This window comes from Conger conger, chromosome 4, assembly GCF_963514075.1.
Source record: "Conger conger chromosome 4, fConCon1.1, whole genome shotgun sequence".
Lineage (NCBI taxonomy): Eukaryota > Metazoa > Chordata > Actinopteri > Anguilliformes > Congridae > Conger > Conger conger.
Window position 1 is genome coordinate 40,167,365 of NC_083763.1, and position 17,075 is coordinate 40,184,439.

Consider the following 17,075-nt stretch of genomic DNA (forward strand, 5'->3'; position numbering starts at 1 on the left):
CTCCAACTTATCCAGAATGCAGCAGCTTGTCTGGTCTTCAACCTTCCCAAATACTCACACGTCACCCCCCTGCTTACTTCCATCCACTGGCTGCCTGTCATGGCTCGCATCAAATTCAAAACATTGGTGCTAGCCTTCCAAGGAGTTAAGGGGTCTTCCCCAGCTTATCTACAAAAAATCATCAGACCCTACACCCCTGCCAGACCTCTTTGTTCAGCCTCCACAGGCCACTTGGCACCTCCCCCTCTCCGAACCTCCACCTCACGCTCACGACTACTGTCTGTTCTGGCTCCACGGTGGAACGAACTCCCCGTTGAGGTCAGAACTATAGAATCTCTCCCCACCTTCAAGCGCAAGCTGAAGACACACCTCTTCAAGCTGCACCTCTCCCCATCCCTCCCTACCTCCCTGTGAACCTTAATTGTTGTCTCTGTGACTTGCTTTGTGTATCGGTATTTTTAGTTGGCTAGGTAAGCAGTGTTTGGGTAGTTAACTTTGGTCACTTTTGCTCTGTTGTTTGTTTGTTTCTTTGTTCAAAAAAAATAAAATAAAATTGGCCCTCGTCCTTATCTTTGTTGTACAGGTAGCAGTCGAAATTGTACTTCCCTCTAGGGTCTTTCAGGGAACTTATCCCTGGTTATGGGTATGCACTTTGTTGTACGTCGCTCTGGATAAGAGCGTCTGCCAAATGCCAATAATGTAATATAATGTAATGAAAGGACATGAACACAGAGTAAAGAAGAAGGTTTTTGCCATGTATTGCCATGCTGATTAATTGTGCAAGACGCAGCTAAAGATCATACAGGTATAGGCGGGTTCTTTTTTTTCTCTTTTTTTTTTTAGAAATAAAGGAGACGTTACAATGGCAATTCATACGGTAGGTGGCAGTAATGCACTAATTTTGAAACCAAAAGAAGAAGAATGTGTATCCACCCTCCAGCACAGTAGGTGGCGGCATAGTGCTTTTGGGCTGGGTACAGGCAACAGTAATTTCATTGAAGAAGCAGAAGGAGAACAGTAGTGAGATCCTGGGCATCACCCAATAATGGCAAGTGTGCACAAAAGTACTGTTCTATCTTTAAAGACTAACGTCAATTTACATTTAACTGTATAGGGAGCGATAACTGAAGACAGTGTATGTTTTTAATGAAAATGACATATTGCAATGCTCAGCTGGCTAAGCTGAATAGGTAAAAATTAACGTTAGCTAAGCTTGCTAGCCAATATCTTTACTGGGTGCTGATGCTAGCTTATCGACAATCGGTCGTGTTTTGCATAAAATTGGGCTTTACTTTAACGTTGGCCACTGTTCTTGCATTGAATTTAGCGTCATGGAATGTGTCTTACCGTAACGTTCCGATATAAGTAACGTTAGTCAACGTAAGTTCACCGTTCCGAACACAACACGGGGAAGCGGCCTCTTCCACCAGAAGTTTGCGTCCGTTTAATGGTAGATTTTCGCCTCAGGAATGTGGTTTATGATTATGCTTGCTTATTGACTATCCCAGACACTAAAACACTTTGATTGATGTAAATTGGAGCACTATAGAGAAAACGACAAATAACTGCAGTTCCCTTTGTTCGGAAGACCGTGTTAGATCAGGATGGTCGTATAAGCCTGTCGGGTTCGTAGTCTCTCGTTAGCAACAGCTTCCCGATCACAATTACCATGTCACTGTATGCTGAAATAGATTGCATATGTGACTCTTACCAAGTTTTTATGGTTTTAACTTCTTACTCAATTACTCAAAGCTAATGCAGTCAAAAGTTGCACAAACGTACAAGTTACACAAACGTAAACATTGTTACAAATGTGAAGTATCTGTGGGACAATTGTAATAACTGCATAATTTCTTCATATCTGCTTTATTTTACAGGACAAAAACACTTTGTTCAACAGAGCGTGTTTGCATCGATGTTTAAACCCGCTACCAATTAGGAATGCCATTTTATTTGAGTGTATTGCGGGTGTAGAGTTTCGCATTTTTGTCTGGTCTGCATTCAATGAACTACAGGCAAAAAAAAATGTTGCAAAGAAATCCATGTTTAAAACTTCATCAGAGTCGTGTAGAAATAGAAACAAAACGTTATGATTTAAATGTCCATGTTGTTAACCCCTTAAGTGTCCCCCCCCCTTTCTTGACACAAGCATAAAAATGACATGCCCAAAATGGCCCTGGGCCAATGAGAATTAAGGGCTAAAAGACTGTACAGGTAAATCTTTGAATGGCTTCAAACTACATTGAATGGTGTTATTATGGTATGAATTAAGCATCAGCAAAATTTGAGAAATCAAATTCATTGTAATATCAACTTGTATGAGTATAAAATGAGTAAAGTATATATTTTCCTATGTGGGGATGGAATAGGAGGAGTTCAATTTATTACCTGAGCTTTTGGGTCAGGTAGCTTGATGACATCAAACATTCCCTGATCTAAGCCATTAGGCCAATACATGTCTTATTGCATATCTCCTCCCATAGTTTCCTGAGATTTGTATATATATATGTAGAGGTTTTTTGTGGAGAGATTTGTAGCCTGAGCTATATGGCGGCATGGTGGTGCAGTTGATAACACCGATGCCTCGCAACAACAAAGTCAAGGGTTTGAATCCCAACCAGGAGTCTTTCTCTGTGGAGTTTGCATCTTGCGATTTTTCAGCTCTCAATCCCTCTACCGACCTTATCGCACTCCCAGTGTCCTTCTTTCTCCAATATTATTTATTTGTAGGTGGCACCTTTTTTGAGGAGTTGGGAAGAGAGGTGGGGTGGTGAGGCAGTCCAGACCACACTCATACAGTCCTGACAAATCATTTATGTCTGACTTGAAATGTGTGTTATCAAAGTTATTTTCAGTTGAATAGATATTTGGTGGATGTGTAGTGGATACATCCTTCTGTGATAATTTATAGTTATTCATATGACTATTCTGAAAGTTCATTAGCAAGATTATTATTCTTGCAGGCTAGAATGCAGGCTACATTGGGACAGCAACAATGAGTTAAAATGTTTGACTACTGTTGCTGCATTCCTTGTGAACTTGGAAGCAGCTGGCAAAAAACTCACTGTAGTTATGAGCACCATAAGCTTTACAGCGACTTTTTAACATATGCTGTTCGTTGGAAACATTAGGATGAACCTATATGAACGTATTTAGGCTAACAAGTTGTTTGCCGTTATTGTTTGTTGTTTATTCTGTTAAAATCATACTTTGAATGCACCTTGATATGCAGCTCCAGGTTGAGCCTTACATTTCCTAACCCCAATTCTAACTTTAGCCATCATAATTTACAATAAAATGCAGGACTTGAACATCGTTATTTGTGAAATGAGTTAGCACACAGAACAGTTATGAATATTTCTGGTTTATTGTCTTTTTTGATGGCAGTTTTGGAGGAGTTAATTGACTGTTCTTGAAACTTAGGCCTATATTAAAAATACGAGATGCAAAACAATTTTCTTGAAGTGAAGAATGCCACAACCCTTTCACACCAAAAGCAAACACAGGACATTCCCGTGTCGTTGCTTCTGTGTGAAAGCGGCTACTGTAATAAGGCGTGTCAAAAATGTAAATGTTTTATTACGTTTGGTGGAGATTGTGAGTACAACAACGGAGTCCTGTTTTGGAACAATTACGCTTATTTGTTAACCAATTATTTTTCAAGTTAAGATTGGTAAATCTCATTTTATTTGTGTACAGCTTATATTTATTTAATTATTTATGAGACAGTAATAACTCCCCTTATATAGCCTACCCTAATTCTAGGTCTTGTTGCCCCTTTATATCTGCATGCTTTGTTTATTTGTTCTGAGAGTCTGTGTAGGTAGTATGTCCAGTTTTTTTGGATTATTATCATAATAATTTTTTCTTTGTTTCTTTACAGTTACAGGAGCACTATCGCGCTTGTTTCAGTTGAGTTTATTTGGATTAAATGCTTCAATTATGTGCATAGGCATTGTAAATGAGCTTGAATCTCCAGCCTGTGTTTCCCGGAAGGTAACAGGCCCTCAAACTCAACCCTTGAACACAGAGACTGGTTTATGGGTGGCCACCCATCCAGGCGATCAGATGACACTCTCACGAAAATACTGTAACTTTACCATACAAATATCACAGAACTTGGCTAGCTTGAGCGATATGACGAACAACTCTGTTTTTGGCAAGTTAGAGGATGAGCTTTTCGATTTTGATGAAGAAATACAACCATACAGTTTTGAACCGGAATTTACAGAGGACGAATTGCGTGAGCACGAGAGACAGCGGTGACATTGAAGCTAACCAATAGCAGAGCTGTGGGAACAGAAATTGGTTTCAGTGTGTGAACCCATGCCTAACATTACCGAGAAGGAGAGCCTTTGCTGCCGTGAATGGGATTGAGGGCAACGGCTGTTGGCAGAAACTGAACATAGAGATTGCATCACTGCCAATAATAACTTAGAACCCTTGCTACATCCTGCAGTACTTGCCAACTTCTTCTGCAGCAATAGGAGGATTCATTGGAAGAAGTATCCTCAACCAAGGGGTCCGGGAGGGCAACTAAGCGATGACAAAATAAATATCTAGCTAACAAGCTGTATCAAAATCTTCTTCCAATTAATCTCCTCCGTTAGCTTTGGCTGCCTCGTTCTCCGCTGTCTGTCTCTCTCGCTCACGCAATTCTTCCCCTGTAAATTCCGGTTCAAAACTTATTGTATTCTTGTATCAAAACTGTTGTATTTCTTTGTCAAAATCGAAAAGCTGGTCCTCTATCTCGGAGCTGTCCGTCATATCGCTCAAGCAAGTGTCGTGTTCGCCTGGATGGGTGGCCACCCATAAACCAGTCTCTGTGTTCAAGGGTGGGGTTTGAGCGCCCGTCACCTTCTGGCAAACATAGGCTGGAGATGTCCACTGTTTTGCCCCATATTCAGGAAACAGCCACACTGACGGTGATTTTAAAAATGCCTACACACATAATTCCAAAACATGTAATCCAAACAAGCTCAACTGAAACGTGCGTGACTGTGCTCCTTTAACCTGATTTAAGCCAACACAAACCTGTTGTTTTCTTTTTATTCTTGTGGTTTTGATTATAAATACTGTCATGCAGTACAACAAAAAGCTAAATGTTTCTTTTATCATTCACACTTTTTTCAGGGGACCCAAGTGAAAGATGTAGTTTTAAAACCTGATGCACCAAACACACTTCTGTTGGACAAGCATGCAGACTACATTGCAGCTTATGGCTCCAAGAAGGATGACTATGTAAGCATGAGTCGATAGGCCAATGTGACTTATTTGTTTGAAATAATATTTATGATGTAGTTGTAGCCTATGTAGTTTTTAATGCTCAATTCCTTTCCTCCAGGAATACACATTATCAGAATATTTGCGGATGAGTGGTATTTACTGGGGCTTGACTGTGATGGACTTGATGGGGCAGCTGCACCGCATGAACAGGGATGAGATCACTGCATTCATCAGGGCATGCCAGCATGAGTGTGGCGGTATCAGCGCAAGTATTGGCCATGACCCCCACTTACTCTACACTCTGAGCACTGTGCAGGTGAGGAAGAATGAGTCCCTTCCCCTTTCCAAGGTTGAACTGCTATGTGAAGTTGTGATGTTAGATGTGACTTGTCTGCATATTTGAATTTTACATTAATTTTGTTACAGTATTACATTACTCTTATGTTCTGCATGTATAAGAATAACAGCGAGATGTGCTTTCATTGCACAAAACATGGACATGGGTTTAAATCCAACTGATTTTCTATTTTTCTCCCAGATCCTTTCGTTGTATGATCACCTCAGTGCAATAGATGTTCATAAGGTGGTTGAGTATGTGAAAGGACTGCAGCAGGAAGACGGATCTTTTGCTGGGGACAAATGGGGTAATTTTAATGCAAGGCTTGGATTGCAACTCATATTTTGTCTCTTGTTAAGAAATAGTTGGGCTCTTATCTCGGACTTGAAGGCAAAACGAACGCAAGAGTCATTGCTAGTTTCAGAGAGATGCAACTGCTCTTTTTACATCCAGTGCCTTTGCTTTTAAAATAGCAACTGACCATACATCTATCTGGGTGTGTTAGTCTTAAAATTAGTTGTGGTCATGGTAATTCCCAGCATATTGCCATTTAGATGCAACTGAATGTGTTTATGGACAACCAAAACCTGATCTTAACTTTTCTCATAGATCCATTGCTATTTTACCTCCATAATATTAGTAATGCACCTACATAGGCTACTGCTCAATGTGTGTCTGTTACATAGGCAGGGGCACAAATTAACATGTATAAAAATGTCAAGGTTACAATGCGAAAAATAATAAAAATACAACATGTCATAATGGATGATCATAATATCAGACATCCCACAATCGAGTCATTCTACAACTAGTGAACTGATGGCTCCCACCTTATGGTCTCAGATTTAACTCTAAAAGGGCATTCACATTGTTTTATACGAGTTTACAAAGTTTTTTCATTTAATTTAAATTCTTTTCTGAGTTATAGCAAAACATACACTCACAAATTAGCATTTCATTTTAGAGCATTTTCAGCAGCCTTTAAATCCTGTTCTAATAACGGTATCATCACCAGGATTGATGGGGGTGTACCTGGAAGATGGGAAATCTCTTGATTTCTGTTGGCTCTAAACCTAGAGAAATCTGTGTGCCCAAAAATGCTTTAGGAAGTGCAAGGAGTGTTTTGAACAATTGCATTCATGATGATGTCTGAACAACAGGATTTATAGACTTGTAAAAGGTAAAACTCTAGAAAACTAGCTAGCAAACAAAACTATTCTAAAGAGTGTTTGGGCACCATGGAATTTAACAGGAGGAGGGAAAGTAAAATAATAATAATAAGAGAGAAACGCATAGTTCATTGGCCGGGTTAGGAAATTATTGACAACTGATTCTAGATTGTGACTGGTCGGGTTTACAGTGGGAGCAATAATTATTTGATCCCTTGCTGATTTTGTAGGTTTGCCCACTTACAAAAAATGGAACTGTGTAGAATTTGAATCATAGGTACATTTTAACATTGAGAGACAGAATATCACAAAATAATCCACAATAACAACATCATATAAATTTTATAAATTTAATATCATATTTTCACATAAAATTAGTATTTGATCCATAGAACAATAGGACTTAATACTTGGTGGAGAAACCTTTGTTGGCAAGCACAGAGGTCAGACGTTTGTTGTAGTTTTTCACCAGGTTTGCACAGATCTTGGGAGGGATTTTGGTCCACTCCTCTTTGCAGATCCTCTCCAAATCCTTAAGGTTCCGAGGCTGTCGCTTGGCAACTCGAAGCTTCAGGTCCCTCCACAGATTTTCGATGGGATTTAGGTCTGGAGACTGGCTAGGCCACTCCAGGACCTTTATATGCTTCTTTTTGAGCCACTCCTTTGTTGCCTTGGTTGTATGTTTTGGGTCATTGTCATGTTGGAAGACCCATTCACGACCCATTTTCAGTGCTCTCACTGAGGGAAGGAGGTTGTCGTCCAAGATTTCCTGGTACATGGCCCCATTCATCCTCCCCTCGATACGGTGAAGTCATCCTGTCCCCTTAGGTGAGAAACACCCCCAAAGCATAAGGTTTCCACCTCCATGCTTCACAGTGGGGATGGTGTTCTTGGGGTTGTACTCAGCATTTCTCTTCCTCCAAACACGGCGAGTCGAGTTGATGCCAAATAGCTCTATTTTGGTCTCATCTGACCACATGACCTTCTCCCAAGCCTCCTCTGGATCATCCAGGTGTTCTTTGGCAAACTTCAGACGGGCCTGTACATGTGCCTTCTTAAGCAGAGGAACCTTGCGTGCGCAGCAGGATTTTTCCTTCATGGTGTAATGTGTTACTGATGGTTCTCTTCGTGACTTTGGTCCCAACTGCCTTCAGGTCATTAACAAGCTCCTGTGTAGTACTGGGCTGATCCCTGACCTTTCTCATGATCATTGATATCCCACGAGGCGAGATCTTGCTTGGAGCCCCAGACCGAGGGAGATTGGCGGTGACTTGATTGTGTGGACAGGTGTCTTTTATACAGCTACATAACAATGTAACGAGTTGACACAGGTGTTTTGGGTAATGAGTTGAGATTAGGAGTGCTTCTTAATACAAAACTAACTGGTCTGTGGGAGCCAGAATTATTGCTGATTGGTAGGGGATCAAATACTTATTTCATGCAAAAATACGATAATAACTTTATAAAATTTATATGATGTTGTTATTGTGGATTATTTTGTGATATTCTGTCTCAATGTTAAAATGTAACTATGATTAAAATTCTGCACAGTTCCATTCTTTGTAAGTGGGCAAACCTACAAAATCAGCAAGGGATCAAATAATTATTGCTCCCACTGTATATGAATTCAAGCCTTCTGATTGGATGGAATGAAAAGTGAGTGACAGGAACTCTGCCCACGCAAATTCTCCGGTCTGCAGACATACCCTACTCAAATCCGATGCTATCTTGGCAATCTTGAACTATCCGCCATGAAACTAGCAAAAGTGCGTCTGGCCATGCCCTTAATGGACTTGTCTGCTGCATTTTAACAATGCGCTAAGACCATGAAGATAGAGCCCTTAAATTGGTATTAAAGGTATTCTGTTTTTACATCATGTATGTGTATTGTGTTAATTTTAAAAAACTGCTTTTTTCATGTTGGTTGAATAAATTTGATGTGTCATTTGTTGCTGTTGCAATATTTAATTGAAAATAGTGACATTGCTTGTGGAACCGTTTTTTTTGCTCAAATCACAGCATGTTTTTATTTTGTTTACTTTCAGTTTTGATTCTTCAGAATTGGACAGTTGCAAAGTAAATGTTCACTTGCCTAATCTTTTTTTTTTTTTTTTCTTGTCAGGTGAAATAGATACACGGTTTTCCTTCTGTGCAGCAGCAACTCTGGCATTATTGGTATGAATATTTTTTCACCAATCTATAAAATTGTATATGTCTTAACTATCCATGGGCCCCAAGGACAGCAGTTTGCAAAAAAAGCAGAGTTTGGCCAGCTCACATGGGAGAGCCATAATTGGCCCGCCACTTTAAGGATGGGGTAGGTACTCGGCAGGGTTAGTAGGATTGCCGTATATAGCTGCGCCCTGATCACCTCAGTATCACGGTCACGGGCTGGAACAATGCAGCTTGGAGACGGTCGTTTTACAGATCACTAGATCATGTTGGGCCGCCGAGGGATGAAGACGTATCATAAGCAGTTAGCATGGGCAATTGGAATGGATATAATTGCCAAATTGGGAGAAAACTGAGAAAAAATCTGAAATAAATTAAAAAGAAAAATATATATCCATGGGCCACAAAATGCTTGTGACACAACAGTATTCTTAATGGTATTTTAACCTTTATTCCATTTGTTATCACAACCGAGAAGTGAGTATACTTTCAAACCTAAGGTTGTATGTTACACCAATATGCCAGTGCACTGCGGGATTTAGTCCTGCAGAATTGATGGGGGTGTACCTGAAAGTAATGAAGTGCTTTGTTTTTCAGGGCAAGTTGGATGCAATTAATGTGAACAAGGCAGTAGAGTTTGTTCTATCGTGTATGAACTTTGATGGTGGATTTGGCTGCAGACCAGGCTCAGAGTCTCATGCTGGTCAGGTATGGTCTCAGCATCCAACTCACATTTTTCATTCTCAGTATTGTGATAGATTGTGAAGTTCAGGTCATTTTAAGGTTACCTAACATTGACAATGGGGTTGCAAGATGCAGGGAGCACAGATTTTGAGAAGTCAAAATGTCAATCAACACATGCCCTTATCTTTAGTCATGTCACTTAGGCCCTACTGTAAGCTTTCTTTCTCCAATTCACTCAGTTTCTAAAACTCACCATTTTAATAAATCAATACCATTTTCTTTGCTGAAAATGGCAGCTTCTGTTATTATAATCATGAAGAGGACATGGTCCTGACCTGCTTGTAGAGGAGTATGACTGTCCCCTTGCTAATTGGATAGTTATTAGATGAGTAATATGTAGCAGACGTAGAAAAGTTGCTTGCTATCTCTCTGGCTTGCTAACTTTAATATTGGGATAGAGTAGAACCTCATTAATCAGAACCACACAGGAACTAAGGTAGTTTGGGCAACTGCAATGTTTCAGTTAAACAAAACCATGAAAGTTATTCCTGAAGTTGTTTTTTTAAACTTTGTTTTAAAATTAACACCTACACCTGCAACAGGACACAAAATTACTTTAATATTTCTGGTTAGCTGATTCAAGATAAGGACAGGTGTTGTTAAGCTGTGCCTTGAGATCAGATATTAGTTATACATATACATTTATTACAGATACAGGGACATACATTACATCTATATTAGATCTGTTTCATCTGGGGGATTTATCTCTTTATTCATACATCCCCTAAATAAAATAGATACATTTCCAGAAATAAAAACTGAAAAATTAATTATTGCAGAATATATATATTTTTTTACATTTGTTTTTACATTGTTAGTCATTTGGCAGAGGCTTTTAATTCAAAGCAACTTACAAGTGCATAGGTTTTTCTTTTTTTCTGGATTTTTCCCTTTTTCTCCCAATTTGGTAGCCAATTGTACCTCGTCTGATTCAATTGGAGGTAGTAGTATTAGATGCACCGCCCGTACCCTGTCCCTCGGCGGCCCGAAGGAGAATGACACGCCTTCTTCAAGCCGTCTCGTCTCATGCCCGTTGCCGTGATTCCGAGGTGCCCCAGGTGCTTATTGTGCGGCGATCTACTAACCCTGCCAAGTCCCTCCCTCTGGAGCAGCGAGCCAATTATTGCTGCCCCATGTGAGCTGGCCAAACTTGGCCTTTTGGCAGGACCCAGAATCGAACCCCGGTCCCCGGTGTGCAACTGCAGCAAACTGCAACCGCAAGTCCGCTGCGTCTTAGCCTGTTGCGCCACCGCGGCTCCCCTGAATTTGAGAAATTTAACAAAAAAATGTTAGAGGCTGCTGTGGCTGGAGAAAAGGGCATGTGTTTCCAATTTCAGTTTTCACACCTGTTCTCTCTACATCCCACCATGCATCTGTGCAGGTATTCTATAAATGCTACAAATATTTTTGTATTGTGTTCATTGGCCTGGCTGTTGTTTCAGATATACTGTTGTACAGGATTCCTCTCCATCACGGGGCAGCTACACCAAGTCAATGCCGACCTGCTGGGCTGGTGGCTGTGCGAGAGGCAGCTGCCGTCCGGAGGACTCAACGGGCGTCCTGAAAAGGTAAATCAACATTACTGAATACAGGAGCTGCTTCTTATTAAATCTGTAAAATACTTTGTATGCATTATATGTAGAGTTAATCTATAGCACTGTTTCTCAAACTCGGTCCTGGGGGGCGGCCATGCATGCTGGTTTTCTTTCCAATCGAAATCCCAGAATTTTAAAAAGCATTTCACTTCTCTAAATTAGGTACTTCTTTACCCTTTTAAGCCGCATCTCTGAAATTGCTATGCATGCCATGAAGAATGAGGTCCCCTATCAAGTAATGAAGTATTCAAACACAAAGAAAATGATAATGAGCCAAATCTGCATTGTGTAAGTTTAAGGGAAAAATTAATGGGCCTGTGGTCAGCAACCTATTTAGGAGTTAATACTTTAATTTGATCGGCAAAAATATAAATAAATAAATATAGCACAATAAGCTCAATATGAGTATGGAACTTCTTTGTGGCATGCATTGCAATTTCAATATATATTCCCTTTAAATGTGACAAGTACCAAATTAAGATAAGCTAACAGATGATGAAAAGAGTTTGAAATTGTAAGGTCAATAATGAACGTTAAAAGTAACGTTTACTAAATATAGTTAATTGTGCTTTTATTGGTTGGCGATTCGACAAGAACTGAAGACTGTGTGCAGAATGTATGCCGTAAGCTTCTCCCATTTCTCACACTACAGCTACCAGATGTTTGTTATTCCTGGTGGGTGTTGGCCTCCTTGAAAATCATTGGCAGAATCCACTGGATTGACAAAAACAAGTTGCGTTCTTTTATCTTGGCGTGCCAAGATGAGGAGACTGGTGGCTTTGCCGACCGGCCTGGAGATATGGCAAGTGACCCATTACCTCCTTCCTTTCTCTGTTTATCTCTGCTCTATAAGCAGAGTTCTGACATCCCTTGAGAAGGTTTATTAGCCCTCAACTAAAATATCACTATTGTAACAGCAGGATTTAAATGCTCTTGATTCTTTTGTCATCCTGAAATGTACTGTTTATGTGTTATCTTTAGGCCCTTAATATTTTTTTTTATTATATTTTTGGAGCTGGTTGTGAATCCACATTCTATATGACTCAGGGTTTTTCCTTCAGTAATTACAGCATTCTCCCCAGCAACTAAAAGCCAACTGCACCATCACTGAAAAAAAGGTTCACTGGCTTGCCATCGTCGAAAGAAAATAAAGCGTTAGGCAATTAACTAATGTTAGCTTGCAAAATTATAGTAAGCGATTTATTGAAATTGGACTGTATTCCAGACTTCAGCGCAATAACGATTACATACGCGGGTGGGTGGCACTGTTGCCTCATAACTAGAAGGTTTAGATGGTTGCATGTTCTCTCCGTATCTGCGTGGGTTTCCTCTAGGTACTCCGGCTTCCTCCTGCAGTCCAAAGACGGGCACGTTTATTCCCATATAGAGAATTCATTTTAATGAGAAATGTAGTTGTTCTGCTTGTTTTTTCTTATTTAACTCCATACAAATTATAAAGGTTGGCGGCTATTCACGTCAGCTACATCATCACAGTCTGAAATTTTGCTAGTTAAATTAGCTGGTTACAACTGAACCAGAGAATTGTCGCTTAATCTAATGAGTGAAAACATCATAGCTGTTGATATCCAATGTAAAGTGAGCTAGCAAAACACAAAAGTAGGTTGTCAGATTTTTTGATATTGCCATTGGCTGCAATGGAGCCAGTAGAATGTCAAAATGATGGCTGATGGCGATTGCTGATGTTGATGGCTGCAGTGCACCCATCTCTATCTTGTGTCATATCTAGCTCAACCAATGGAAGACTGAAGGGTACATGTGTGTTCAGCGGTTATAGTTCCTGTAGCCATTATACTGCTTGTTCTATTGAATATTAAATCAGATCCTATAAAATAACTTGGTACATAAGAATTTTTTCAGTAGTTTTACTTACTCTTACTCAGGTAGTTTTTTGGATACTTGGAATTATTATTTTAAAGTAACAACAGTCTTACTTGAGTAGGCCCTTTGAATACCAACACAAATAAAACTATAACAGTATACCGTGGTCTGGGTGAATATTCCATTCTACTCCATGTGCGTTAGAAGCTTGTAAACTGCAAATAATATAGAAGGCATCCACCGCCTCATAGGGTCGGAGTAATTAGTTCCAGCAAAAATGTTTTGTAGTTTTATAGTCAAAACCCCCAAGTGCGTACCTCCTTGTGGATTATTCCACCAAAAATGCACATTTCCAGGCAGCTAAGAGATAGCTGACTGATTATTGCTAGAAATAAATGGCCCCCTGTAACTACAACAAGCAACCAGCGACAATGTACACACCTCAAGCCACTCTCACACACTTTATCCTGCATTGCAATCACACAATCTTACGGGCACTCCTAAAAAGAAATCCTGGGGGAAATGCAGGGATTACTAGGACGTTATTTTGTTTATATTTTATGGCCGTTTTATATGCTTTTATTTATGGTTCGCAATATTTTTGATGCTGCAAAATAATTGATTTTGTGGAGTAGGCAAGTGCATGAAAGGAATCCCTGGAATGTACTCCCTGTGCTCTTGTCAGTAGCATCAAAGTATCAAAATGTGCAGAAGTAATGTTTGTGCCAAAATACCACATTTCCACAGATGACATTCTCCATATCAGTACCTTGATTTTTGGGCAGTACAGCTAAAATAAGCCTTTCATACTTTACCTCGTTTAATTTAGGTTTTTACATCATTTAGTTTAATAACTTGGCAAGAAATGTTGCATTTGAAACATTTTTAAACCATGTGACCATTTTGGAAATTGTTTGTTGTGGTTTATTAAACATGCCCTGTTTTTCCCATGAACTGCAGGTGGACCCATTCCACACCTTGTTTGGCATTGCAGGCCTATCCCTCTTGGGTGATGAGCAGATCAAGGCTGTCAACCCAGTGTTCTGTATGCCAGAGGCTGTCCTCCAAAGGATTGGCCTGTACCCAGAGCTCCTCAGCTAACTCCTCTACCTCCATACTATGACGCTGTTGACCAGACCTTGAGGACCAGGTGCCTGAGATCTTGTGACTGTTCACCTTGCTGCAAGCTGAGATGGAAACTCTGTCATGTTCCATTGTTTACAAGGGAGAAAAAAGTTAAATGTTATTTCAAAAGGTTTTTTTTTGAAAGCATGCAGTTTTGATGGGATAGAACAGTCTTGGCAGTAGTTTATCACTTCAGTTCTCAGCATTTTAGAAAGTGTAATATGCAAATTCAAGTTCAAGTACAATAACATGTATTTTACATTATGTATACATTCACACATAATAATTATGACTATGATTATCCTTTTTGATCTTGCACGCACGTTTATGTTCAAGAACAGCCGTGACATTGGAATCGTTTAATGGGAGGTCAGATTACGCTTTCACTTACTTAAAATTGTGTTCTGTCTAAAATTCCACCTTTATGTAGGGTTACAGATTTACTCTTAATATTAACGAAAGCTTTTTGTTGGATGGACGGGTAGGGTGTTCATTTTATGGTCCCTTGACCTTTATGTCTTTAACCAAGTCTCACTTTTGTAAATGCAAGTCTGTTTTATTGTTAAATCATCTTTACACCCATATATTGTTTTTTTAAATCGTGATATTAGCAGTTCCATGAAGCATGACAGTGGCACTACTGTCATGCATTTCATTCTCAGTCAATAAATGTATTCATTGCCTTCAGTACCTTGATCATTGTTTGGTTTTTCGAATTACTGAAAGATCTTTAAAGGTACAATAGGTAAGATTTTTGTGTTAAAACATTGTTACAAGACCATTGTAAATCCCTTCCTATCATTGAAAAAGGCTCACTGACCTGTTGACTCACCCTCTGCCTGTGTTTATAGTCCTTAAATTCGGGTTTCAAAGTATACAGCTGACGGGCCTATATAATTGGTTCTAATGACCACAGCCAATGGCTCGGGGGCTTCTTCTGATTTGCGTGTAGCTGCCCAAATTGCCCTCCAGACAAGCTATCACTGAAACTCTGTATACTATTACTTATTATCCAAGCGAAGACTACATATCTAGTTATAAAACTCAGGAACAACACATCCTTATTAAAAAGGCCACAGGCATAGTAGACATAAGGAAATATGTTTGACACCGTTGGATACCAGGAACAACCACAATGGAGCCATACCAAGGGAGGGCAGCCCCAGTAACACTAGATGACTCTACACACAGACTGCTGTGTTCTGGCTTCCATTAAAGCCTTCCTTTTCCTGTGCTCAGCATCCTTTTTATGTTGTTTTATTAAAACCCGAAGGTTGCAAGTCGGAGCTGATACAATCAGTAACGCCACTACTGATGCTGCCGTGGCTCCCTTGAAAATCATGCCCCAGTATGTGTCTTGATAGTTTCCCCCCTATTCCTGGAGGTCCATTAAGATAGTTGTGAATTCTCTGAATCAATCCCTTCTCACCTGCATTTATTTTAATAATCTGAGACTTTAGTTGTTGCTCTTTATCTTCTCAGGGAAATGCATAAACCTTTTCAGTTACTCAAGAAGAACATTTATCTTTGAATCTTTGAGTCTATGACACAATGAATCAGGCAACCAATTTAAAACTTCTCTTGCTAACTTGGAGTTATACCAGTTAACTTCAACTTCAGCGCATCCCAAAAAAAAAGTTCAACTTGCAGTTGATTTGAGCTCCGTGGCGTAGATCAAGTCAATATTAATATGTAAAAAATAAAATAAAATAAAAAGCCTGTATAAAAAAAACCAAAAATGATTTCTATCATTCATCGATACTACATTACAAATATAGCTAGATGCAAAGGCAACCAACAACAGTATAAACATGTAATTTTTAGTTTAAACACTGCAGCGAAAATATTCCAGCATGGCATAACCTCAGTGAAGCTGGGTTAAATAAAAAACTAACCACCTTTTTACTCCTTGGAATAACTGAAGAAAAAATTATACTACACAGTCCAAAATGTTAATACCCCACTTCAGTATGAAACATATTATTTTTACTTATCCTGACTGGGTTTTGTCACTGGAAATTTAATTAAAACATCTTCTATAAGTTAATTAGTGAACGGTATACCCTGTAGCTAACTGGCTAGCATTATTGATAATGAAGGCTATTAAGATTAGCAACTCACCAGGACGTCAAATGGAGAATTTAAAGAAAAAAACTAAAATACAAAAGCAGAAATCTTATCCGGAAAGCTAGCGTGGAAAGGTCAATATCTACGTATTCTTCTCTATTTAGCTGATGCAGTGGAATAGTTAATGTTAAATAATTTGTTCAATTCAACACTCCACAACAGGGTTATCATGACTCAATATGAAAAGACTGAACCAAATAAATCAATTATATCGGTTTAAAGTCTCATGGGTTACATTAACATAATGAAATCATGTCTGTCCAAGCTCAGCTTGTGGACTGCAGTGTGAAAAAAGCAGGCTGGTGAACACAATTCAGAATTACAAGAAAAATAGGCAAAATATCTTGTAATTTAAAAACTGTTGTAATCTAAATGTTTATTTCAGAATATCAAATTCTAAACTCAATTGTTATACCATTGCCTAAATTGTTATGCCACTGCCTAATATAATTGTTATGCAATTGCCATATGCCATTACCCATGTGATTGGAAATGCATACTCCTCTAGACTTGCTCCTCACCAGTCTTATCCATTTACCTATTATGTCAGAGACCTGACTCAATTCATTTTAAAATTAGATTTGAAATTCTGTTCTTACTGATGAGGCTTCCTCCCAGTTCATCATATTGTTGATTTTCATGTTTAATTTCAAGTATGTTTATGTGCATTACATGTATTGATATGCCTAAAAGGTAATCAATTTTAAATTGTTTGTTATGTTTATTTATTTTGGTAATAAA

At 39.1% G+C, this 17,075-nt stretch overlaps 1 protein-coding gene across 2 annotated transcripts; it reads left to right on the forward strand.

Annotated features, from left to right (window-relative positions):
- Positions 1-916: 916 nt before the first annotated feature.
- rabggtb (Rab geranylgeranyltransferase subunit beta) lies at positions 917-14,894 on the forward strand. Of its 2 annotated transcripts, none has more exons than XM_061237318.1 (9): positions 917-1,048; positions 5,134-5,241; positions 5,345-5,542; positions 5,765-5,870; positions 8,855-8,907; positions 9,502-9,612; positions 11,091-11,216; positions 11,896-12,045; positions 14,043-14,894. In XM_061237318.1, exons 1-9 carry the CDS (start codon positions 1,046-1,048, stop codon positions 14,181-14,183), a joined length of 996 nt encoding a protein of 331 aa, XP_061093302.1. In that variant the 5' UTR covers positions 917-1,045; the 3' UTR covers positions 14,184-14,894. The 2 variants fall into 2 exon arrangements, with proteins under 2 accessions (XP_061093302.1, XP_061093303.1); XM_061237319.1 differs by lacking the exon at positions 917-1,048 and adding an exon at positions 1,294-1,450.
- Positions 14,895-17,075: the final 2,181 nt, after the last annotated feature.